The following is a 27,962-nucleotide window of genomic DNA, read 5'->3' as shown; positions in this document are numbered from 1 at the left end:
TAAAGTTATAGCAATGAAAATGTTCTGAAGAAAACTGTTTAAAGGCATCTTCCTGACTAGTGCTTGAACTTGGTTTTATTTAAACCAAATGTATGCCATGGTATAGAAGAGGATAGTTATAATAAGAAATAGATTAAGATATAGATAAGATAGGGGTGCCTGGGTGGCTCAGTCGTTAAGCGTCTGCCTTCGGCTCAGGTCATGATCTCAGGGTCCTGGGATCGAGCCCCGCATCGGGCTCTCTGCTTGGCGGGGAGCCTGCTTCTCCCTCTCCCACTCCCCCTGCTTGTGTTCCCTCTCTCGCTGTGTCTCTCTCTGTCAAATAAATAAAATCTTAGAAAAAAAAATATATATATAGATAAGATAAACAAAGTCTTTGCCACCTGGAAAATTTTACTTAAGATTTTTCATAGAAACATCTAATGCTATTGAAAAAAAAAATATGTGGCTTAGCCACTGACAAATTAAAAAATTTCTTTACTAAACAGAAGCAAAACACGAGGTTAATTTTTATTCTTATTTTGGGGACTTTCCTAAGGGTTTTCACATATATATTCTGTGATCTTCAGAGTAACTATAAGGCTGAAAGGAGAAGTATAAACACCCTCAACTGCCAGGCAGGGCACCGGGCCTCTTGGTGGTCAAGTGACTTACTCAGAAGCACATGACTTGTAAGCAGCATGACATGCAGTCAGGGATTGCTGGCCTCCCGACAATGCTCTTTAAATCATCTACCCTACCTCCCCAAGGAGAAAATGAGGCCCGTGAGGGTGGGAGCTTGCCAGTCTGGCACACATAAGCCACTGCACACAGAAATCTTTGTCCAGCTCTAGCACATAAGCAGTACCGAAATAAATGTCTGTTGAACGAACAAGTGGTGAGTACCAAGCTATTTGCTTCCACTAGTGCACACTAAACTGTATGTCAATCAAAGAATATCCAAAACACATACCTCCTCTGTCAGTTTAGTGTTGGATTTTTCTAATGCATCCACTTTTGCCTGAAGATTGTTTACTGTAGCACTAAAACGAGAAGAAAAAAGATAATGGTTTCTCTTGAAAAACAGAACAACATCCTGTACTACCCATGTAAACATCCATCACAGGTATCATCCATCGTCTAATGTCCACAATTCATGGTGGACTTGCAGGCTCTAAGACAGTTCACAAGTGGCTGTGGATCTTACCTGTTGTACCCTTGGCACTGAACTCTGTACTTAATAAGCACTTGTTGGATGAAATAAAAGAGCTGATCCACTGCACTGTCAACTTTAAAGTTTACTTATATGTAATAATCAGCTACCCGAATTAAGTGCTTGCCACACACCAAGCACTTTTCTAAATTATTTTATTTGCATTATTTCATTTACTCCTTTCAACAACCCTATGCAGTAGGTATCCCTAAATATAGATAAAGAAACTGAGGCATGAAAAGAGTCAGTAACTGTCATGTTTCTATTTCACTATCAAATGTGCTTGACTAACATCTCCATAATTCATTGTAGTCATTGTTAGTTCTTGGTCCCCAGAGAAAATATACTTCAATTGTTCTTGAATTTTCTAGCTGAAACCAAGGCTATTCAAAATGTATTTATTTATTTATTTATTTATTTAAAGATTTTATTTATTTATTTGATAGAGAGAGACACAGTGAGACAGGGAACACGAGTAGAGGGAGTGGGAGAGGGAGAAGCAGGCTTCCCGCTGAGCAGGAGCCTGATATGGGGCTCGATCCCAGGACCCTGGGATCATGACCTGAGCTGAAGGCAGATGCTTAACAACTAAGCCACCCAGGCGCCCCAAGACTATTCAAAATTTATACTGATACTGGTATAATCATATTATAGGTCTTACTTAAATTATCTTTATAAGAGAATTATAAAAAAATAATAATCGATGTATTAATTTTTCAGAATTATTTGACAGTCTTTAGCATAACAAGAACATCAATGTACTTGAGAATACCAATAGACTGTTTCATGTTCTGGACAGTTCTGAAAAATAGTGAGTATTTGGTAAATTAATGATAGTGACGGTGAAGAGAGGGTAAGTTAATACTATCAATTCAATGTATAAATGAAAAATGCAACGGACCAACATGATACAACTAATCTAAAGGTACTAAGGCAATGAGTGGTTTGCCCACAACTGGTCTTGAAATATGTGGTTGGATCTACTGAACCAAGAGGGCTGCCACTTTCAACTGCGTATGTCACATGTTTAAGAATTCTTATATACTTAATCACTAGAGTTGTAATTACTTACTAATCTTATACTGCCTTTCACTAAAGGTCACCTAAATAGTTAAATGACATTTAATTTAGTGCCTAGCTCAGTGCTTGGCAAGCAGGAATTCTATGTATTTTTGTTGAGTATCGCCTGAATTTATCCTCATGGCTCATCAATTTACTCTTCCTTTCCTTCACAACAAAATCCCCAGGAAAGTAAAAGTATTTATTCATTCTTTACTTTAGATGTCTGTTGAGTTCTTCTACATAGTTCTTCTGATCCAGAATTGCAGTAATCTGGCCATCTCTGGGGTGGGGTGGCGGGGGGGGAATAGAAATAAAATAAGTAACATTAGAAGTACCAAGATCCTCCCTTCCCCAATCTTTTCATATAACATAGAAAGAAAAACCGTAGCACAGATACACTGAATCAAAAGATAGACCTGATGTATAATGCCTCCAAGAAGAAAGACTCAGATACTTAAAAATAAAACAAAAAATTCCCACATTAAAAAGCCTTTATTATAGCTTACATACCTTAATAACTTAGGTTATAGGTATAACATTACATTCTATCAGAGGCATTTAAAAAAATAAAAATTTTCTTCTCACAATTGATAGCCTTTTTAGCTTTGCCGGTACTACTTCTAACAACAATTTTCCATTTGTCATAGGAATTGAATTAAACTGATTTTGGTATAATAATAGTTCTTCCCAAAGGCTATAATTTTGCCTTTCAATGTTAATTTTATTTCAAAGTGATTGGTATAAAAAGCTTTCATAAAGATCAAGTGTTTATTGTTATGTGAGAAAATAAAGAGGGGAAACAGGAGGTTCACTTCTGGAACCAGCTAATTTGTAACAGGCAAGTTAAAAAGCCAGACTTTTCAATTAAAGTCAAATCAAGGCCACATACCTCTAGCACTACACTTAAAGAAAAAACGATATAGTCTTGGCTCAATGTCCAAAGTTAAGAACTTCAGATTAATTGTGCTTTCAACTGCTAAATTTATAAAGGGTATTAGGTAGTACTCTTCTGGTATTTAATTTCTAAGGACCATATGGATATTTTAAAAACTTTTTCGAAATGATTTTAGATTTACAAGACTTAAAACAGTAATGCAGAGTTCCCATATACTCCTCACTCTGTTACTCCTAATGTCAACATTTCACATAAGTCCATAATGCATGTTTCATATTTCACATTCTAACAAAACCGAGAGGGCAATCCTCCTGATCAAGAAGACCATGTTTTCAAACACTACTTCAAGAGATGGAGCACTGAATTCCTTTATAAGCCCCTTTACTTTGTTAGCCACTGAACCACACAGTAGGAAAATCACTTAACTACAACCTCTTTTAGGGTTTAGGAGGCACAAGAGTCAGCTCTTTTTGACAAGACTCTATTGAAACTATTATCATCAGAAATTCTTTCAGCAAGTCTGTTAAAGCACTACTGTTGTAAACTTTAAATGCTATCAAAGAACATTAAAGAAAAAAGAAACTTGATTTTCTCTGTACATACCCTTCACTACCTTTACTGCTGTTCCCATCCTTGAGATACATTGAAAAATCTATTACTCCAACCTACAGAGAGAATTTTCAGAATTTAATATAAAATTAGATACTTTTTCCAAGGCATAATATTATGTCTCTTTCTGGGCATTCTAAACATTCTAAATAACAAATAAATGACAAAGTCATAGCCATTATTTGAAATTTTGATGAAAACGTAATGTAATCAAGAACTTGAAAAGGGGTTGAAAGTAAGTAAAGAATCGAGATTAAGGCAACAGGACCAGAAGACCAGGTCATGCAAGTCAACACAAGACTCTAAGAAAGTCAATAGAACGCTTACTATAAATTTAAGGCTTAAAGTTTCTTTCTCTTTTGTTTCTCTCAAGTATTCTGCTACTGAACCCTATTCACTTTTAGGAATAATGTTTTAAAAATTCTAATTACAAAAAGAACGCACATTTCCTTAAAAAGTTTCAGAAAATACAAATAAGTAAAAGGAAGTAATACAAAATACCTATAGTCCCAACCACCACTGTAACATTTTGGTATTTATTCTTCCAAATTCTCATTGATGCACTATGTCTAAATTTTTCAGGACTGCTTTTATTATTCAGCTTATTTCTTCTTTAAAATCCAGGTCAAAATATCCTACTTCCCTTCCCATTTTCTCAGAGTAAAAAGTAACAGAAATTTGCTGTAGAATTTCATAGAGAACGGGTGAGAAAGAAGCAGTGTGAAAGTGAAAGCTTTATTTATTGAGCAATTAATTATGTTCCAGGCTCTGCACAAGGTGCATCACATGTACTAACTCTTTTATTCCACACTATAAATCTATGAAATAGAGATATCCTTTTTTTGTCCCTGTATTACAGCTAAGAAATGTGAAGCATCAAGAAACTAACTACAAAATTTATTCAGCTAAAAAATAAAGAAGCAGAATTTGAACCTAAACAGTTTGGCTTCAGTCTGTATTTGTAACTACCATGGCCGTGTATATATTTTAGCTTGTGTGTGTTTATTTTAGTCTGTACAAAATATTTTATTTTTATTTTATTATTTTTTAAAGATTTTATTTATTTATTTGACAGAGAGAGAGACAGCGAGAGAGGGAACACAAGCAGGGGGAGTGGGAGAGGGAGAAGCAGGCTTCCTGTTGAGCAGGGAGCCCGATGTGGGGCTTGACCAGGACCCTGGGATCATGACCTGAGCCGAAGGTAGATGCTTAACCGACTGAGCCACCCAGGCGCCCCAGTCTGTACGAAATATTTTAAACAGGGATTACAGTCAAGATAAGAATTTGAAAAACATTCATAATACATAAATGAGTCAAGTTAGAAGGAAAAACAAAGAAATTGTTTATATTCACATCAAAAATTTAAAAATCCCATTTATGACTCACAGAATTTCCCTTAATTTGGTTGGTATAATCTGATCCATCCAAATTCTGAGATAATAGAACTCAGAGTGACCCACTTGGTAACTGAGCATCTTTTGCATACCTGAGAGTCCAAGTCTTCTCCTTTCATACAGAAATTGGCATCAATGACATTCAGACCCACCAAGAGACCAGCGATTATGGCTCCTTCTTCTTCCATCATGAGGGCATTGGGTTCATAGAATTCGCTGTAAGAGAAATTCACGGAATGCCAATAATAAAACCTCAAGAATCCAATGATGTAATCTTGAGACAAGCAGAAAATGCTGGCCTCATAGTTGAATATGGGTACTATGATAATAGCAAAAAAGTTAAAAAAAAAAAGGATGGCTTGGATAGTTTATTTTAGATAATAAGTACATGAATAGACTCTAGATAATAGTCCAGCTGAAAGAAAAGTGACCAGAATGGTATTTTCACTGAAGTGATTACTTATGCTTTTCCCACATATTTGTATCTGAGATGCAAGGGATAATTTTTCAATCTTAAAGCGTCTTTAAAAAATTGGTTTGTTTTTCAAAATTTGCCTCAGATCTGCTTTATTTATAGGTGGGTGTGTAGTGGTACCACACTGTTATTCTAATTCATATTTACATGGCAGCTAGTGAATCTACGTACATATTTATGTGTGTGTATATATATATATATAATTTAAAGATGTATTTACTTATTTGAGAGAGAGAGAAAATGTATGCTTATGAGTGAGGAGAGGGGCAGAGGGAGGAAATCCTCAAGCAGACTCCCTGCTGAGCATGGAGCTGAGGTGGGACTCCAGCCCACAACCCTGAGATCATGACCTGAGCCAAAACCAACAACTTAACCAACTGAGGCACCCAGGCACCCCTATATATATTTATAAAGTAAGCTCTACATCCAATGTGGGACTGAAGTCAGGACTGGGAGATCAAGAGTCTCATGCTCTACTGACTGAGCCAGCCAGGAGCCCCTCTTTTTTATGTTTACTAGCCATTTTGATTTTCTCTTGTGAAATGCCTATTCAAATCCTTAACTCATTTTTACATTTACTTGTCTTTTTCTTACTGGACTGAAGGAGTTCTTCACATACCCTGAATATGCATCATTTGTTGAATATATATATTATAAATATCTCCTTTTACTCTACAGGTTGCCTTTTAACCTTGTTTCTTGATGAATGAAGTTCTTCATTTTAATGTAGACCAATGTATCCATTTTTTCCTTTAGGGGTAGAGCTTCTTATGTCTTGTTTAAGAAATTTTTGTCTACCTTTTATTTTTTTCTAAAAGTTTGACTGTTTTCTCTTTCCCGTTTGTATCTATAATCCACCTGGAAAGTTTTTTGTGTATGTTGTTTTTAAATTTCATGTTACATGTCAACTTCCTGTCTTACTGGGTCTGGATACATGCTAAGGTGTCAAAAGCCTTTCCTGTTTTTTGGGGGTATTACATTTTGGCCTGCCCTGTGTATATGCCACAGTGACAGACTAAACATATGTAACAAATAAACATCTATTCTTGAATAGGTGTGTGTGAGGTGTGGGAGAAGGTATTAAGTTGAACTACATGAAATTGCCACGAATCAACTGCTTTTCATCTGCGAAAATGGCAAATTTCTGATTCAACCTCATACAATGTAGAACATAGCAAGAAAAGAACAAAGTTTAACAAGATGTTCATACCTGAGAAGTTCCTTCTTATTGATCAAAGCTTTCATATATTCTGAGAGTTTCTTTTGCATTAATGCCAAGCGAAGCCAGGCTCTTCCTCTGCCTACTGGTGTCCTACAGAAACACAGGAACCAAACAACTCAAAGTAGCAGAGCTGGGGGCCACTGTGGGACAGATTCACTTACTCTTGCTAATAGTCCCCAGTATAACATGCACACTGAGGTGCTCCTTACAACCTCCTCCACCTCATTCCTATGTGAGGAATTCTGTGTGGGCTGGTGGGATGAAGGGGCTCGTGGGTCTGGGAGGGGTGGGTTTGGAACAAGTGCTCTTGTGAAGAATTAATTACTGAATGAGACTACGATTTGAAGACAAAACCTCTGGGAGGCCCAACTGAAAATGTTCCATCACATTAGCATTGGTAAATCCTCAGACTTAGTGTGGATCATGTAAGCACCCAAATACTAATAATGTGGACACAGTCCATTTAGGCCTCTATCTGATTAAAGTTAAACGAGTCTAATTTGGGAAGATGGTTACTACGCTTTTTCCAGGTCTGAGGCAGGTTCCTGGTGTCTGTTGCTGAGGTTCACTTGACAACTGTTTTAATCTCGGCTCTCAAACTGCATTGAACACATTCTTTTTCTCAGTCATGTCTAGCACGGTCCCTCCTTAGATCTAATTTTTTGAGACTTGAACTGATTCCCACAAGTGCTTTAAAAAATAAGAAAATGTTTGGTCTTTTAATATGAATATAACCTCTTTAAAATTAAGAACAATTATCCCTCACAGGCACGCTTCTCTTAATATTCTATATTAGCAGTTCTCTCACAACAGTGCCGATTCATAAATAGAGTATTCTTTTTGGATTGTTATGAAATAAATTATTATGGTCATCATTATCTTTAGTCTTCAAGGAGATAATTAGTAAGAATGTTTTCCTAACAGAATTCAACCTTAAACTTACTTAAGTCCTGGAAGATCTTTAACACTTGCTGTTATCTCTGCAGCTTCTGGAACAAGCTTTTCTACCAATTCTAGAGGCCCCCAGAAGGATTTGTTTTGTCCAAGGAAAGTTTTCTTAGCTAAGGTGATAAAAACAAAACAGTATTTCAATATTCTTTACAACATAAACATGCCCTCAAAACATAAACACATATACACACTTCTCTCTTATCTGTTCATTCCTTTTTCTCAGGGAACTAGACCTAAATTATCAGACAGTTCTAAAACTATTCATGCTTTCAGAACAGGTAACATTTTGTGACAATCAAAAATCTCCCAAGACTCAGTCCTTCCTCTTTCAGGAAGAACTTATAACTAGCTTTTTGATATAATAAAACATTTTAAGAATACCGTACTTAAAGCTGCATGGCATTAGTGAGGAAAATAGTCCAAAGGAAAAGAATACGTAGTCCAGAAACAGGCTATTAGATACTGGGGAGGGAGAAGGATAGGAAGCAAGGAGAACAAGACCAGGTCCTGCCCTCAAAAGCTTATGGTTAAGTGGAAGAGCACAAAAGCAAGAGTCCACTGTGTGACCTTGGGCAAGCTACCTCCCATTCTAGGCCTGTTTCCACCTGTCAAACAGAAGGGCCGTATTAGACAGTAATGTCTGTTCCAGCTCTAGCATTTAGTAACCAGTGTTTTGTAAGCCCTGTATGCCCTTTAATTCAACCACATCCCTGTGTCCATATAGGGGGCATTCCAATAGGTTAGTATTACTAATTCAAGCCTCTTATTCTTTGGCTCCATAAAGACCGCTTTTCCTCTTGAGCATGTATTGCCAGAATACAGCTGCGTGCACATCTGCATCCTGGGGCCATGGCCTACCCTTCAAGCCATGTTTCAGGCAGTGCTCCATCACCACGAAGAACTGCTGGAGGGGTGCGTAGTCTGAGTCCAGAGTTCTCCCCAGGTTCAGAGCAGATTCAATCAAGCCCTTGATACTCAGCTTGGCCATGTTCATCAGGTTCATGCGTTCGTTAGCCATGAGATAATTAGGATCTACAGTCAAAGAGGGAGAGGACGGACCATGGTTACCAGAAACAGCACATTTACAAATTCAGCATATCACTGTGTTGACATTAGCATCGAAGGTGCAAAAGCAATGCTTGGTAGGGCTGTTGGTATCTTGCTAAGAATGAAGACAGTGGCACCAAACTATATTGTTAGGTTTTATATTCTCTGCCAAGTACTCGCTGTTAAAAAAAAAAAAAAAAAAAAGATGCCAATTTCCCTTAGGAATATTCTTGGTGCAACAGTGAAGCTGCTTATTTTATCAAATTTCAAGCCTTGAGTACAGTCTTAATGTTCTCGCCACCACCCCTGCCACCACCCTAACTTGGGGCTCATCATAGCCCACTACTGCACAGCATTCACACTGGTCTCCGTGATTCCTCTCTGGCCCTGCCCCCTCATTCTCCACACTTTGTGAAGCGCTCTGAAAATTACAGCCAAGGTAGGAAAACAAAAGTACTTAAACCTTGTTCCAAATATACTATTCACATTATTAGTATTACTACTTATGCTAATTACCATTATTTAAACTAAGCATTATTAAGTAAACTAAAAATAATTAACAGTATTAGCTCCCCAATTTTTAAGACTCAGCATGCAGTGTGATAAACTTCTTAAGGGACTAAGTACCACATTTTATCTGACAGAACTCAGAACATTCCAGGCACTCACGACTTCCACTTGCTGGTGCCTACCCTGTGCCAGGGACTGTGTGGGCTGCTTCTGGCAGTTACGATTTCAATCCCTCCTTATCGGCAGGAAGAGACAACAAAGGCAGAGTCTAAACCCTGGTTCACTGACTCCAAAACCTATGCTCTTGACCACTATAATCCACTCACAAATGAACCAATGACTCCAAATAATATTTATCCTTCCCTCCTGTTGGCCAATCTTTTACTATCTTATTTAATTCTTGTGACTCTATCATTAAGTATTGTCCCTTCTTTTACAGCGGTAAAGCAGGCCAGTAGAGTTTTCAGATCCAAGGCCGAAGAGTTCATAAATGGCAGAATTTGGACCTAGATCTGACATGAAAGCTAATGCATCCTCTCAAACATCAAATATATCATATTCTTTAAAAACTGGAAAAGGCGGGACGCCTGGGTGGCTCAATCGGTTAAATGGCTGCCTTCAGCTCAGGTCATGATCCCAGGACCCTGGGATTGAGTCCCGCATCAGGCTCCTTGCTCAGTGGGGAGCCTGCTTCTCCCTCTGCCTGCCCCTCCCCCTGCTTGTGCTCTCTCTCTCTCTCTGACAAATAAATCTTAAAAAAAAAAAAAGACTGGAAAAGGCCTAGACATCTATGAACTATTTTACTTCTTCTTAGGATAACAAAAAAATACTAATAAAATCCATACTCCCATAATATAAAAAAGCTACAACATAAAACAGAGATTATTTTATTCAAATTGGCCTTAATTTTCTTCATGTAATGTTTTCATTTGTATCTGCTTTCACAGTTAAATAAGTAGAATCAAATGCCAAATTCTAAGCTAATTTTCATTAAGTTTACAGACTTGTAGATTTATAATTCCAACTATATAAATCTTGGTTTGTTGTGTTCTCTAATACTTTTAGAGCAATATTTTATATTTTTAGATTAGTTCAAACAGGTTATAGCACCATACTAATAATGTACAAGGTATTAGGACTTTAATTTCCCTAGGCATTAGTTCATCTTTCTGTGTAGTTTATTCACCAGACCCCAAACAGATGTCATGAACAATTTGCTAATGATTATAAGAAGAATGAGATGAGACAATGTAGAAGTATAAATCTATCACCACTTCTGGCAAAAGTCTCAAATCCAGCTCTCTAATAACATCTTCTTGCCATCTGTTGGGAGGCGTTAAATAGAGAATCTAGTTGCTCTCCACAAACATTCATGCGTACTCACACACCTCTGTGCCATTCGTTTCTTCCAGTGATTATGGAAGGTTAGAAACACTGGAGTGCAGGGTGCCCAAGTGGCATAATCGGTTAAGTGTCCAACTCTTGATTTCTGTTCAGACCATGATCTCAGGGTCGTGAGATTGAGCCCTGCCTCAAGCTCTACGCTCAGCGCAGAGTCTGCTTAAGATTCTCTCTCTCCCTCTGCCCCTCCCCCTGCTCACTTGCACTTTCTCTCTCTCTCTAAAATAAATAAGTCTTAGAAACACTGGAGTGAACATAAATGCCAGTAACAAAGTTGGAAATTAATATCTAATAAAGTTGTTTTTCGTGGCTGTTTCTTAGGAGGTAGATTTTTGTGTATTTCAGTGTCATCTTGCGAGCTTGTTCTGGTCTTGACAAGTTGACCACTTGATCTAAATCAAACACAACCCACTCATTCTTTAGAAAATATTGCTCTCAACTTCAGTACTATTGACATTTTGGGCCAGATAATTCTTTTTTGTGGGGGGCGGTTCTGTGAATTAAGTTTAGCAGCAACCAGACCTTTACCCACTAGGTGTCAGTAGCACTCTCCAGTTATGACAACCAAAAATGTCTCCAGATACTGCCAAATGCCTGTCCCCTGGGAGACAAAATCGGGCTCCCTCCCCATTGAGAATTACTACTCTAAACAAATAAAAGAAGGTCAAACAAAAATCAGGGTAATTTGACAATTAGGCATAAAACCTCAAAAGAATTTACTGCTCATTAATTATTTAATGCAAAAGCTAAAATGATTATTACTTAATGCTTATTATCAAAATTTTTGTGTTGAATAGTATACAAGTGTATGGGCATTACGAATAATTTTAATTTTTTCTAGTTAGCACTAAAGCAAACTACTGAAAATAGTACTTAAAATTAATTACTTTTTACATTTTGTAATGTTGGCTAGTAGTAATGATCACTAAATCACTAACTTGTCATAGGAATAACAAATACTCTATTCAATCGGTTTGTTACTTGTCTTAAATCACACTCAAGTATAAAATGATTTTGCAGAACAAATATATGCTGATAAAAAGGGTTTCAGTGACACAATGAGAGCATGGAAGGAGTTCTGAGGGGCAGGTGAAGTTCTGTTTTTTTTATATGGGTGTTAGTTATGTGAAACTGTTGAGTGTGTGAAAATTCATTGCACTGAACACTTACAATGTGATCTTTCCTGTATATTTTATACTTTTAACTATAAAAACTTGTTTTTAAGATTCTGTTTATTTATTTGATAGAGAGAGAGAGCACAAGCAGGGCAAGTGGGGAGGAAGAAGCAGACTCCCCACTGAGCAGGGAGCCCGATGTGGGGCTTGATTCCAGGACCCTGGGATCATGACCTGAGCCAAAGGTAGACGCTTAACCGACTGAGCCACCCAGGCACCCCTATAGACGGTTTCTTTTTAAAGTTTTGTTACATTGTATAGGCCAGAAAATGATTTTTAAAAATGCATGACTTTCACAGTGTCATTAGTCATATTTTTTCTATGAGAAAAATATCTAAAATGTTTAACAATGCTAACATTTAACACTATTATTCCCAAACTGAACTTTTGTTCATTCATTCATTTTTTTTTTTTAAATAAATAGTGAACATCTACTAGGTATTAGATACTATGTTTAATGCTGGGACTCCAGAGATAAAAGACCTAGTTCCTGACATCAAAGTGCTTACTATTTATCAAACTTGGGTTACACAGATGTCTGAAGAACAAAACAGGACAGCTTACAGAGAAAACTTGAAATTTCACAATAAACATTATCATCTTTGACAAAGATCAATTTTATTCCAGGACAAATAAAATGTTTTTATATTAGGTTAACTATACCTTTTCTATGGAATCAGATGTAAATTTTATATATTTTTTAAGGCTAAGATACTAGATGTGATATTAATGTAAAATTTCAGGCAGGCTATATGTAAGTCTGATACAATCTCCTCTGCCACTGGATGTGGAAAAGTTTGAGAAGTAGTGCAAATGTACTGCAATAAGAACACTAACAAAAGTATACACAGGACATTACAGGAACATGTACAGAAGAAAGCTATCTGACCCACCCCCTTTCCCTTCATATTTAAAGGGCAGGTATGTGGATATAACTTCTCAGAGGATAAGGCTTTTTTTTTTTTTTTAGCTTATAAAGTATGTTTATTCACTCTGCAGCATTTTAAGGCAATTAAGAAATATCCATTAACATGACTATTACTTAACATTGTACTGAGGGTTGTGGAGGAATGCAAATAAAGAAGATAAAGAAATTAGAAGCATATAACCTGTGAAAGCGTGGATCAAATATTACTGCTCTCACACGATCTGATTTTATACCCAGAAAATCAAACGAACAAAATTTGTACAAAAATACAGTAATTCATAGAGGTAGCAGAGTACAAAATTAATAACAGATATCATTAGGGGGGCACCTGGGAAGCTCAGTCGGTTAAGTGGCCGACTCTCGATTTTGACTCAGGTCATGATCTCAGGGTGCTGGCATTGAGCCCCGAGAGGGGCACTGCACTAAGCGGGGATTCTCCCTACTCCCTCTGCCCCATCTCCCGCTCGCACGCTTTCTAAAATAAATAAAATAAATCTTAAAAAAAAAAAAGAAATCATTAGGTGCCATATATTTCAGTAACACAGGATGAGACTTTTGAGTTCGGTCTCCAAGGACAAAAAGACATCAGACAAGGAGGGGCAGGCGTAGAGCTGGGAAGGGAGCAGGATGAAAGGAATAGCTCGGGCAAAGGCACCTAAGTATGAAAGAACTTGGCCCACTAAGAAAAATAAAATGGAAAACATGTCAGAAGCTTATGGTGCATATGAGTAAATGCTGTGAGAAGAGATGAGGGAAACAGGTCAAGGAGAGACTGCTAAGGATCTTGGTTAAGGAGTATGGATTTTACCTTAAAGTCAGGAAAGATTTTAATGAGACGCGTAGGTCACAGATTTGAATTTTAGAGAAGCCGTTCCCACAGCCGTGTGGAAGGCGGATTGGAAGGGTGCATGCACTCGAAGCTGCGGAGCAAGGAAGGGTCTAATGCAAGAGCTGGGGGGAGAAACAGAAAGGGGTGGAACTAGAGCGGTCAGTGCTGTGTGGAGAGGCGGGGATTAGCTTTGGGGGACGTGCTAGGGGCAGAGTGCCCGGATTTAAGGACCTGATGCCCACTTCGAGGTGAGGGAGAGTAACTTCTATGTTTCTAGTTTTGGTGAACAGACAGGTGGTGACACAAAGCACCTTGGTGGGGAAGGCAGCAGGAGCAGTGGACTGAAGAAACTGTACGAAAATGACTCCAGTTACAATAATAACTGTATGAACTGATTTTCAAACCAGAGTGCTTTCAAGAACACGTAGATCTTCATTAGAGCTCTTCAAGACTGCTAATTTCCATATAAGGAAATCTTAATGAACTTTACAGAGTAATGAGGCTCATTTAGTTAACCGTGATGACAAAAGTGAACCCAAAGTCATATAGCTAAGAATGACACTGAGTCAAACCATTCTGCAAACCCATCATCTGACCAAGACCCCATTTTATCTCTCTAGCGCAATGACTAAAATTCATACAGAGAAATCTTGAAATGTTTTATGAATAATTGAAGAAAAGTTAAGTTATACTTAACATATGTTAATATTGCTATACTGTGCCCAATTTTTCTTAAGGTGGGAGTAATTCGTATGCACAAGCAGTTACTCTTTAGAACTTCCTGGTTATCTGACACATGAAAAATTTATCCTATATGAGAAACAAAAGTTGTCATATAGAGTTCTTCTAAAGATACCTAAGAACATTAATATGAGATTAAAAATGACAAATTAACAGAAAGAATGTCTGAAGACCAATAATTCCTAAATAAATCTATTTTGAATTTTTTCTGTAATATTTCTTAGAGTATAAAACTGGGTGTAAAATGAGTTGTCCTTGATAGTGGAAGAAATTACTGATAGCACTAAAAAGATCTTGTAATAAAACAACATTTAACTAGACTAATGACACTTATTTGTGCAAGAGAATCATGGACTTTTTACTCAATTCTCATTTGAAAATAATCAATAGATGGGGAGCCTGCCTCAGTCAGTAGAACATGTGACTACTTGATCTCAGGGTTGTAAGCTCGAGCCCCATGCTGGATGTAGAGATTACTTAAAAATGAAATCTTTACAAAAATAAAAATAAAAATAATCAACAGAGTCTTAGGACCCTTAGATTATCTATATATCCATGTCCATATCTATCTATTCTCCTTAATGCCATTCCAAATATCATATAAATGTCTACTCAAGAGTACCAAAGAGGAAATTCACTTAAGTAACATTTTCTCTGGGTTGAAATCTTAATGAAGTCACAAAAATTTAACAACAAATTCATTTATCCTCATTACTACCTTTCCTCGGTGATAGCATAATCAAAGATGTACTTTGCTAAAATCAAGCTTTATCATCAGAAAGATTATATCCACCCACTAATCTTAATCTTTTTGATATTAGTCACCTATCTGCACCAATTAACTTATATGACACTAGGCAAGGAGTCTTATTTCTCTGGGGCCTCAATTTCCTCATCTGTCAAATGAGAAGGTTAAGCCTGTTCAGTAATTCTTTTAGCTGACGGAAACAACACACACCCATATCAATCACAATGACTCACTGCAGCACCAATTCTCAAGGGGTGGGGGCGTGCATATTATTATCCCTGGAATAGAGAGACAACATGGTTTAGAAAACCCCACAAATGACTCTGATACCAAATGAACTAGATCCTTGCCACTGAACATGTGTTCCTGGCCTCAGCACAGGCATCACCTGGAGGCTTTTGGAAATGGGAAAACTTAGGCTCCAATGGTACCACTGAATTAGGGTTCCACGCCTTAACCAGACCCCAGGGTAATCTGTATGTGCACTAAAAGTTTGAGAAACACTGACCTAGATGACTCTTCTAGCTCCAGCGTATCAGAATGCCATGATTTCACAGACAGCTTCCTCAAGGGCAACCAATACATACATCCATCAGTGGAAAGCCCCAGGAGGAAGGAGTAATAAAGATAAGAACAGAAATAAATAGCACATTAAAGTACTGAGAAAAATCAATGAAACCCAAAGTTGGTTCTTTGAAAAGATCAACAACATTGCCAAACATTTTAGCTTGAGTGACCAATAGAAAAAGAAGACTCAAACAGCTAAGATCAGGAATGAAGAGACGACATCATTATTGACCTTACAGAAACAAAAAGGATTATAAGGCAATACTATTATTTAATTGGCAATTATATGCCCAAATATGAGACAACCTAGATAAAATGAACAATTTCTTTCTTTCTTTTTTTTTTTTTTAAAGATTTTATTTATTTATTTGACACAGAGAGAGAGTTAGTGAGAGCAGGAACACAAGCGGGGGAGTGGGAGAGGGAGAAGCAGGCTTCCCGCCGAGCAGGGAGCCTGATGCGGGGCTCGATCCCAGGACCCTGGGATCATGACCTGAGCTGAAGGCAGACGCTTAACGACTGAGCCACCCAGGCGCCCCTAAAATGAACAATTTCTAAGAAAGATACAAATTACCAAAACTAACTTGAGAAACAGAAATCTATTAACAAGTAAAGATACTGAATTTGTAATTAAAAAAAACATCCCACAAGGAAGAAGCCAGACCAGATGGCTTTACTATTGAAATCTACATAAGAAAAAAGAATTAAAACAATCCTTCCCAAACAATTCCAAAAAATAGAAGAGGGAACATTTCCCAACTTACTCTATGAGACCAATATTACCTTGAGACCAAAATCAGACAAAGATATAAAAAACTATAGATCAATAAATACCTCTTATGAATACAGATGCAAACTAAATCTAACAACATATAAGAAGGATTATAGAACATGACTAAATGGTTTTTTCAGATGACACCACAAGCACAAGCAACAGAAAAAAATAAACTGGATTAAAAAAATAAAAAACAATAAAAAAAATTAAACTGGATTTTATCAAAATTAAAAACATTTGTACTTCAAAGGACATCATTAAGAAAATGAAAAGACAGGGGAGCCTGGGTGGCTCAGTCGCTAAGCATCTGCCTTCGGCTCAGGTCGTGATCCCAGGATCCTGGGATGGAGCCCCGCATCGGGCTCCCTGCTCCGCGGGAAGCCTGCTTCTCCCTCTCCCACTCCCACTGCTGTGTTCCCTCTCTCACTGTCTCTCTCTCTCTGTCAAATAAATAAATAAAATCTTTAAAAAAAGAAAATGAAAAGACAGCCCATGGAATGGGAGAAAAAAATCTACAGATCACGTCCAGTATCTGGAATATACAAAGAATTCTTACAATTCAATAAAAGAAAAATAACCTAGTAAAAAAGAATGGGCAAAGGATTTGAATAGACATTTCTTCAGAGAAGATATACAAATGGCTAGTAAGTACATGAAAAAATGCTCATTAGGGAAGTGCAAATGAGATACCACTCCACATTCATAAATATGGATATAATTTTTAAAAAAATTTTAAAAAGGAAAATAACAAGTGTTGACAAGAATGTGGAGAACCCTGTGCATCTTTGGCAGGAATGTAAAATGGTGCAACAGCTTTGGAAAACAGCCTGGCAGTTCCTCAAAAGGTTAAATCACAGTCACCAATATGACCTAGCCAATTCCACTCTTAGGTATTATAGCCAATTAGGTATATACCCAAAAGAAGTGAAAACACATGTCCATATAAAATTTGTACATGAATGTTCATAACAACTTCACTCATAATAGCCTAAAAGTGGAAATGGCCCAAATGTCCATCAATTGACGAGTGGATAAATAAAATGTGGTATGTACGATGAAATACTGTTCAGCAATAAAAAGGAATGAAGTACTGATACATGCCATATTATGCATGAACCTTGAAAACATTATGCCGAATGAAAGAAGCCAGGCACAAAGGGCTCGTATTTAATGACTTTGTTTAAACGAAATGTCCAGAACAGGCAAATCTATAAAAACAGAAAGTAGATTAGTAGTTGCCAGAACCTGGGGAGAAGAGGGAATAGGGAGTCAATGGGTTTCTTTAGAGTGATGAAAATATTCTGGGATTAGGTAGTGGTGATGCATGCACAATTGTGTAAATACTAACAACCAGTGAACTGTACAGTGTAAAGTGGTGACTCTTATAGTATGTGAATTATATCTCAATAAAGCTGTTGTATAAAAAAACTAGAGACTTACTGGAGGGGAGGAGGGCAGGGGATGGGTTAAATTAGTGATGGGTTATTAAGAAGTGCACTTGTTGTGATGAGCACTGGGTGTTGTACTAAGTGATGAATCACTAAATTCTTCATCTGAAACTAGTATTACACTCTATATTAATTAACTGGAATTTAAATAAAAAGTTGGAAATAAAATGAGGATAACGGCGGTATAAAAAATTAATAATTAAAAAATGGCCACAATAGCCAAACTGTGGAAGGACCTGAGATACCCTTCAACAGATGAATGGATAAAGATGTGGTTCATATATACAACGGAATATTATTCAGCCATCAGAAAGGCTGAATACCCACCATTTACATCAACATGGATGGAACTGGAGGGGATTATGCTAAGTGAAATAAGTCAATCAGAGAAAGACAATTATCATATGGTTTCACTAATATGTGGAACATAAGGAATAGAGCGGAGGACCACAGGGGAAGGGAGGGAAAACCGAATGGGAAGAAATCAGAAAGGGAGACAAACCACGAAAGACTCTGGACTCCAGGAAACAAACTGAGGTTTACAGAAGGGAGGGGTTTGGGGAAAGGGGTAACAGGGTGATGGGTATTAAGGAGGGCACGTGTGGTGATGAGCACTGGGTGTTATACGCAGCTAACGAATCAGTGAACACTACATCAAAAACTAATGATGTATTATATGTTGACTAATTGAACATAATGAAAAAATTAAAATTAAAAAATTAAAAAAAAAACTAGAGGCTTAAGAGACACAATAATGTATATCTTGTGTGGATCCTGATTCAAATAAACCAACTGAAAAGAGACATATTTGAGACAAGCAGCCTTTGAAGATGGGCTGAATAAATATTAGGTACTATTAGGAAATTATTGTTAATTTTGTTAGGTGTGATACTGAAGTTTTTGCAAATGGAAAGGCATAGTGTTTGGAATTTCCTTTAAAATAAAAAATATTCTTTAAGATATGATGGGGTTACATCCCAATAAACCCACCGTGAGTTGAAAATATCATGTTAACAATGCATTTAATACACCTAACCTACCAAACATTATGTCTGGCCTAGCCTACCTTAAACGTGCTCAGAACATTCACATTAGCTTACAGTTGGGCAAAATCATCTAACAAAAACCTATTTTATAATGAAGTGCTGAATATCCCATGTAATTTATTAAATACTGTACTGAAAGTGAAAAACAGAATGGTTGTATGGCACAGAATGGTTTTCAGTGTACCAACTGTTTACCCTTGTGATTGCATGGACTGACTGGGAGCTACATTTCTCTGCTGCTGCCCAGCATCACGGGAGACTATTGTACAGCTTGGGAAAAGATGAAAATATTTGAAGAATGGTTTCTACTGAATGTATATCACTTTCACACCACCATAAAGTCGAAAAACCATAAGCTGGGGATTGTAAGTATTCCAGAAACAAAAATGTGGAAATAGATGAAATAAGATCAACAAATACTGACAATGATTGAAGCTGGCTGATGGAAACTTTAGGGTTCATTATTCTCAATTCTGTAATTAAAATAAAAAGAGGTTCTATTTTTTCTTGCTTCAGATCACAGTTTAACTACCTCCTTATTGTCCTCCCATCTCTGCACATAACCAAAAAACCCCTTCCGATTGGCATTAGCATTGAAAAGAATGAGCTTATTTGGCGATTTAATGTTTCCAAACCATTCTTTTATATACTATCACTCATTCTTAGGCATTGTGAAATAATAATATATATATTATCACATTATATAAATACATATTGGTTTCTACCCGTGATTCCTAACAAAGAGCTCCTAAAACCCTTGTAATTTTCCTAAGTGATAAGAGCCATGGAAGCATATTTTGTTGTAATATTTGATTTTTGTCCTTGGCTCCAGAAATAGTTCCAGAGTTAAAGGTAAAAGGAGCATCTTTTGGAAAGCCCTTAAGGATGTGGGCTGGTTAACCAGGAGAACCAGTCATGTGATTAGAGGGTTGGAACATTCAGCTATACCCCACCCCCCAACTCCAGGAAGGAGAGAGGGTCTGAAGATTTGAGTTCAATCATCAACAACCAATGATTTAATCAGTCATTCCTATGAAATGAAACTTCCATAAAAATCCTAACCCAAAGGTTTCAGAAGGCCTCTGGGTTGGTGAATGCACTGAGGTGCTAGGAGGGTGAAGCACCCAGAGAGGGTATGGAAGCTCTGTGCTCCTTCCTACTTACTTAGCCCTATGTATCTCTTCCACCCGGCTGTTCGTGAATTGTGTTCTTTTATAATGCTCTGTAATCTAGCATGTAAACTCTCTTCCTGAGGTCTGTGAGTCATTCTGGCAAATTATCAGACCTTATGAGGGGGGGTCACAAAAACCTCTGATTTATATCTGGTTGGTCAGAAGCAGAAGTGACAGGCTAGCCTTGCGACTGGCATCTGAAATGAGGGGGCACCTTGTAGGAGTGAGCTCTTAATCTGCACACAGAGCCTGCGTTAACTCCAGGTAGATAGTGTCAGAATTGGTTGGTGTGGGAACCCCCCCCCCCCCCCCCCCCCCCCCCCGCATAACTGGTGTCTGAAGTGTTGTGAGCAGTAGAGGAAAAGAGTGTTTTTCTTTTAGGCATCCATTTCTCTAATCATTAAGATGTCCATTTATAATATTTTCCGAGTTCCCTATGAAAATACACTGGTTTCTTCCTCATTGGGTTCCCATATCATAATATAATCAATTTTTGTTTTGGGAAGTTCCCAAACTCAACACCACAGAATACCTAGAATTCTGGGAACATTCAGAAGTTAGGACAATAGTCAGTCGTCTTTGTTTTGATGCAACATAAGAAATTTAGGAGATAAATACAAATCCACGAGTTCCTTGCTTTGCTCAACTTATTCCACAGAAAGAATTTAAATGTTGGGGGGCACCACTGTGACTAGAGCACCACTAGACTAGAGCTCTGATCTGGAAGAGTGAGATCTGTTTCTCACATTCCCTGACTGATACTGAGGAAATTTCTCATTTCTTTGTATCTTAGGTGTAAAGTGTTAGGAAAAATCCTCCTTGGACCCCTTGTGCTACTACACATCTTTACTGGGTTGTATCAGGACTGCAAGCCCCTGACCACTCTTTTACCTGGGTCATCCGTCAGGACTGTTTATGCAGCTGATAGTCATGACTTACTGCTTTCTTACTGCTTTCTATAAAAGCAATGGATTCTCCAAACTCAGTGTTCCTCAGATGCAACACAAACCCACCGCATGGGGAGCATCTTGCTGAGCCATATGGTGTCTCACATAAGGGACTCTTGTGCAAGACACAAGTGTGCTAATGCTCAGGTTGCTTGCGGTATCATGAGTAATAAAGTCCTTCGTCTCTGACTAGGAGTTTTGTGTCTTTTGCCAGTATCCAAGAAACAGTATCAGCCTAATTTTTTAGCTTTTAAGTAGGATAAACCCCAGACCTGACCAAAAAATAGGAGTAATCTTGAACCTTAGTTTAACACTTGGAATACTGTACACTTGTGCTCCAAATGACACACCACCATATACTATAGGACTTGAGGCAGACCCTCAGTGTGAAATCACAGAAAACATGGAAGAACGTATTCCAAAAGGTGGGAATGGGTGTTTGAAGTGAGGTGAAGGGAATAGGAATGGAATGGGGAGGTCTTCCTGGGGAGAAGTGGAAAGCACAGGAAGGGTCTCTAAACTAGACTTGGAACAGGCAATGGGAACCACCGTAGGATTTGAGTAGAGTAGTGATCAGAAATTGAAGATGATGAGTCTGAGAGGATAATGCAAAGTGAATTCAGGGGAAGAGGACCAAAACTGTCTGCCAGAACTGTACCTGTTAAGGAAACAGAAGAGTCACGAATAATCCAAGATTTTTGCCCTGTGAGACCGGAAATGAAAATGAAAAAACTGAGTATCTGTTTTGGGGGTAAGGGGTAAAATCAGCTTGGTTTTGAATACAGTAAAGGACATTTATGTGGAAGTATTCTCAACATATTTTTCATCAAATGGTTGTAAATACAAATTAAAGTTTGAGGCTGGATAATCACTAGCATAGGGATAATAGTGACAATTATTAGATGCTTTCACCAGAGGAGATGGTTTAAAGAGAAATAGAAGGATGCAGGGTTAGTGGCCCAGTTTTTAGAGGATGCCAGTAATTGTACGCTGGAAACAGAATCTAAAATAGAGTCATTTCAGGAAAAGCTCTTTTTCTTATATCTGAGTAGCTAGAGCATTTTTCAAACTAAAGGTCACACCCCTCAGTGAAGTATAAAATCGATTTACTATGTCCCTTATAGTAAGGTCATGTATTGTTTTACGAAACGTATGTTCTGGATACATACAAATAAATGATGTATGTACTGAGTTCTGATGAAAACATATTTTTACAGTGGGTCTTGAGTCAAATTAAGTTTGAACTTTGGTGTAGTGGTTAAGGGCACAAGCTCTGGGGGAAGCCTGTGGAAGTTTGAACTCGACTCGAACTCTTCCCTGTGGGACTCTGGGAAAGTTTCTTACCTCTTTGCTTCTTCCTTGCACTTTTTATTTTGAGATAATTGGTAGATTCACATGCAGTTGTAAGAGATAATAGAAATTTCGTGTACCCTTAACCTAGTTCCCCCAAAGGTAACATCACGCAAAACTAGAGTACATTATCACAACCAGGATACTGACACTGAATTACAGTCAAGACCCACAATGTTGCCATCAACACGAGGATCCCTCATCTTGCCCTTTTAAAGCCAAACCCACTTCCCTCTAGCCCCTTACCCTCTCTTAACCCTTGGCAACTACTATTTTCCATTTTTATATATAAGTTTTATCACTTCAAGAATATTATATAAATGTAATCACACAGTATGTAACTTTTTAAATTGCCCCCCCCCCCAACTCAGCAAAATTCCTTGGCTATTCATCCAGGTTGTTGGGTGTATCAATAGTTTATTCCTTTTTATTGCTGAGCAGTATTCCACTGGGAACCTCTTTTAACTCTGCAGGCCTCACTTTCCTCATCTATGAAATGATAATAGGGTTTTGAAGATTAAACAAATTTGTACATGTTAAGTATTTAGAAACGCTTAGGACACACTAAGAACAAAACATTGTTAGCTATTAAAATTATTATGGTTCTCCATAAATAAGTGTTAACAGTTTTATTTAAAATAAACCTTTACTGAATGACTATGTGACACAGTGCTAGATGCTAAGAATATCTCTTAGATATGTTCTTTCCATTTTCAAGATGGTAGACGTTAAGTCTTAATCCAGAAGAAAATATGTCAAGGAATCAGTAAGCAATCTTGACCAAGTAATATTTCACACAGGTATATTATTTCCCTAATTCAAGTAACGTCCCAACCATTTCAACGCTCAGAGAGATGGATAACTGCAAATTCAGTCTGTTTAAGAGGCTAGTAATGAGTACAGAAAGGAATTAATATTTATTGAGAAACTAAAGATAGTAAACATTGTGCTTTTATTATTTCATTTAATTTTCATAATTTTCTAATGAGTTTCCAAACTTTTAGACACAAAGTAATAGTATATAATGAGATGAGATGCCAGATAATTGATCAGTGTGGAAAGCATGATACCTCTCCACCCTAAGAAGACACTTCATATTCTATTAAATAGGAGTTATAGACACATTGAATGTAAAATCAACCATCACTGTAAGAAATCAGTTCACCAGAAAAAACTTCAATCTTGACAAAATTTAAACAAAACAAAACCCAAAAGCTAACAGTTCTAATCTGCAACCTCCTAGAGTTTGTTATTTTAAAAAGCAAATTTTCAGGAGGCTGGAAACCAGAGTTAACACTTCATCTACTAAAAAAAAGACAACTGTTAGGGTACATCCATAATAACAGATGAGAAACAGAACTGAAACAGCTCACAGTGAAGGTCTCCTGAAAAGAGCTAAGCCTCTACACATCGTCAGCTTTCTCAGGGGAGAAAGAAACTGGGATCCATCCCAGACCCTGAGCTGCTAAGTGTGTTATGTATGGGCAACACTCCTTAACTCATGTTTATTCTTGTTACAAGTATGCATTTATAAAATCTCTTAAGTTATGTAATAGTACAGTAAAACTAGCATTTCACATAACTGAAATGAGGCAAGAGAAATAGAAAATGATAATAAAAAAGGGATGAAATGACTCAAAAGTTAATAAGTAAAGCCATTTCCCTCCCCCCATTCTGATTTTCTTTTTTTTAAAACTACATTCCAGAAAGACTTTTCTGTAAATACATTCTTGACCAACATTACCATATATTATGTGACCGGTAATCTACTAGGATCATCAAAATATTGAGACAGTTTACATCTTCTAGTTTTTTTTTATATGTTACACTGGTACAATTCATTTATTTCCCTTTCTGATTTCACCTACGATAATCATTCACAAAAATTCCCACAAAAACAAAATGAAAAAGAGGAGGCTGCCTTTCACAGTAGGCTTGATTCTTGAAGTAGTACTATGTATTAAAGAAATGGAATTTTGACAGGTTGAGTCCTAGGGAAGAAGTCTTCAAGAAGGGCATAGATTTGTTAGCTTTTATGCAGTACTTTTCTTTAGTACCTAGTCTATTAAAGGAATCAAAACCTTACACTTGCGTGGTGTCTGGTAAATAATAACAACAGCAGCTAACATAATAGTAAACGCTACTCACTGAATGAATCAATACCCTCCTCTTTGTTTTCCTTTGTCTATGAACTATCAATCAACTATGCAATACTGATTTTTTCACTGAATTATACATAACCAGTTACAATAAAAGCAGAATCAAAGATGGAATAAAGACACAGTTTGACTATAGGAAATGAGATGAAACTTAGAATAATTTACTCATTCAAAGTAAAGTGCTGAAGAAGAAGCTACTGGGCATCAGTAGTCTTGTCTGGTGTGACCAAAGGGACTGAGCACAGTACCACCCCAAGTCTCACATGGACACTGAGAAGTTTAAGACATATAAGGATTTTACACTTGAACTAGGATGATAAACACACAAGAAGTAGAGAACAAGTAAAAAGCCTTAAGCTCCAAGTCCTGCAGGGCTTGGGTGAATGGAGAAATGAATATGGGCCACGGCTGTCAAGGAGCACTTCCTTCGAGGTGCTCCCATCTGGATTTGTCGGGTGGTAGTGGGGGTGGGGAGGGCAAAGCGGGAGAGAGGAGGGCAGTAAATGCTCCAGGTGGAATGCTGCAGGAGCAAGGCAGGAGAGGAGGCTGACACACTCAGGTGCAGGCAATGAAAAGGCCAGTCTGCACGCAGGGCAGGGGATGTGTGTGTGCTGAAGCTGGGGGACCTTTAATGCCCAGGCAAAGTGGGAGAATGTAAAATGATAGAGTAATTGAGCCAAACTTCAATTTTTCTATTTTTATTATAAAATGTGTAAATTACCTTGAGGTCCCTAAAGTTAGGTGCCGATTACAGAAGAAACTATTCTTGGGGGCGCCTGGGTGGCTCAGTTGGTTAAGCGGCTGCCTTCGGCTCAGGTCAGGATCCTGGAGTCCCTGGATCGAGTCCCGTATCGGGCTCCCTACTCGGCGGGGAGTCTGCTTCTCCCTCTGACCCTCCCCACTCTCATGTGCTCTCTCTTTCTCTCTCTCTCAAATAAATAAATACAATCTTAAAAAAAAAAAAAAAGAAAAAGAAACTATTCTTGGTTTGGGGAACCTTCATATATTGGAACTTATGTGCTACTTTTGAAAGTAATTCCACCAGGAAGTAATGCTATTACAGGACCAAGCTGAAAATGCTGAATGTTACAGAAATCCACAAATCTGAACAACATTCCAGACTGGATACTTCAGATTCCTGGGATCTGTTTGTTTTTTGACTACTGTGGAATTAACAGGAATATATGTTTTCATGAATGATAAAAAGATTTACATCTTCCCAACAAGTAAATGAAAAAAAAAATAGCCATAGAAAAATTTGATATATCTTGAAATAAAGTCCCCTCAAAACATGTTATCCGACAAACATCCTAAAGGAACAGCATAAACATATACTTATGACACTGTACTTGGAACCACAAGGAGAAAGATTTTAAATGCAAGATTCTGAAAACCCTAGTCCTGTACGAATGAGGTACCTGTATGGAAAATATGGCAAATATTTTTTACTATTCCAGTTATTGCCATGGGAAATAAAACCTAGAGCTGACAGTCTGGCTTATGGAAAACAATCAAAAGGTGGTTAGAAATTAAAAAAAGAAAAGAAAAGAAGAGAAAGAAAAAAAAGACAGGAAGAAAGAAAAGAAAAAAACAGCTGAAAGATGTTGGTGTGGCACGCACCTTCTGTATCATCGCGCATTTGCTCCACCAAATCTGTCAAATCCTCCCAAGAGTCTTTGCAAACGGCAAAAAGAAAGGAAAAGAAAGATAAAATGTCATGCAAGCCAAGAAAGAAAAGTGCTATTAAAAACAAGGTTTCAAAAGGGATAACTGAAAGGGAGATTTCCTAGAATGCTTTCAACTTAACCCAGAGATTAACAGTGAAAAGGGCTGGGAACCTACCCAAGGAGGAGTAGGACGCTAAGCAGAGATATCAACTAAGACTATTAAATGTTTCAAAGCTAAAATAATTTCAAAGTTTCTAATAAAAGGAAACAAAGATGCATATCCCATAAAAAAGTAACAAAGATTTTTTTCCATTGAAAATCAAGACCAGGCTGTTCATATTTTTAAGTGCATACAACACTGACTTCATTCAACATTTGTTTTGACCACATCAGTGAAGCCAGAAAACATGTGAAATGCATTTTAGACTCAGGCCAAATATCATGATACAAACTAGTGACTCTTCTTAAAATAACCAAAGAAAAATCTAAATACCTTTCCCAAAGCCCTCCACCCCCACGGTTCTTCCCCAAACCAAAAGAAAGGAGAAGACACTGCTTTGAAGACAAAATAAATCACTTATAATACAATACAGATATTTATTCAGTTAAAAGTACTCCCTCCTTTTACTATATAAATTCAGTGTTCTTATACACAGAATATTCCATGTGAGGCAAAAGGACAGGAAAGAACAGGAAGATTACAAATATAATAGATACTTCTGTGTCTTAAAACTGTAAGATGACTATTTGGAAATAAATTTTGAGAACTTATGGAAATTTTTTAAAAAGTATATTAGCTTCATCCTTCAGTAATTCTGAAGCTATTATATTGTACACAACTGCAATATTCATATGCAAACCCACAAAATCATGTGAATTTCATATGTATAAATATGCAGCAAATAAAGAGAAATTGTCAGAGGATGAAGCACAACAAAAACGAGAAAATGGGCAAAGAATACTTTGTCCACCATAAGCCTTCCTTCTTGAAAAATTTACCACAGAAACCACGATAGGGTCTGAGGCAATAACACAGAATCATGATCTTGGAAAAGAACTTATCATTTGTCCTGCTTTCTCACTATTTATTATCACTGTAATTTAATTGGTTAATTTTTAGTGGTGATATAGTGATTTTTCAAGTGGGCTATAAGGGTACATTCTAGTGTTAAATACATAGTTATAAAAATGTGATACAAATAAAATTTAAATTTAAATTCAGAAAATTTAAATTAGATGAGTATCTAATAACGTGACATGTGATTAAAGTTGTAGACTGTTGGTTAGACCAGACCTGGGGACAGGGAATATAAAAAGAATGCAAGTACTGATAACTTTTACACTTGTATTGTCTCCCAATTAAAAAGTCTAGAAATTAATAATTAGAAAACCACAGGAGTAGGGCACAGAAATCTAGGATTAAATCCCTAACTTGCGTCAACATCCCAAGCAAGTCACGGTGGTTCAGAGAACAGACGCAGGAGCCAGATCCCTGGGGCTGACATCCTAGTTCCACTCCTAATGGCCATATGACCTTGTCCCTTACTTCATCTCTTTTTCCTCAGTTTCCTCATTCTATAAAAAAGGGAAAAGAACAGTACCTATCTTACAGCACTGTTATGAGGATAAAAGGGTAAGCACAGGCCCCAATC

General features: G+C 37.3%; 1 protein-coding gene across 8 annotated transcripts in view; it reads right to left on the bottom strand.

Moving 5' to 3' along the window:
- Positions 1–27,962, bottom strand: part of RUFY3 (RUN and FYVE domain containing 3) — a 77,652-nt gene that overhangs the window by 20,718 nt on the left and 28,972 nt on the right. For 5 of the 8 annotated variants that reach the window (XM_078068743.1, XM_078068744.1, XM_078068745.1 and 2 more), the window contains exons 2-9: positions 26,264–26,317; positions 8,659–8,832; positions 7,793–7,910; positions 6,838–6,939; positions 5,245–5,368; positions 3,753–3,814; positions 2,469–2,534; positions 953–1,022 (exon numbers count right to left, since the gene is read on the bottom strand). In XM_078068743.1, the coding sequence (XP_077924869.1) occupies positions 953–1,022; positions 2,469–2,534; positions 3,753–3,814; positions 5,245–5,368; positions 6,838–6,939; positions 7,793–7,910; positions 8,659–8,832; positions 26,264–26,317 (770 nt within the window). The remainder of the gene's footprint in view (positions 1–952; positions 1,023–2,468; positions 2,535–3,752; positions 3,815–5,244; positions 5,369–6,837; positions 6,940–7,792; positions 7,911–8,658; positions 8,833–26,263; positions 26,318–27,962) is intronic. The other 3 variants (XM_036108829.2, XM_036108831.2, XM_036108836.2) reach the window with 1 other exon arrangement.

The sequence above is a fragment of the Halichoerus grypus genome, chromosome 3, assembly GCF_964656455.1.
Source record: "Halichoerus grypus chromosome 3, mHalGry1.hap1.1, whole genome shotgun sequence".
Lineage (NCBI taxonomy): Eukaryota > Metazoa > Chordata > Mammalia > Carnivora > Phocidae > Halichoerus > Halichoerus grypus.
This window is presented reverse-complemented; position numbering and strand designations above follow the sequence as displayed.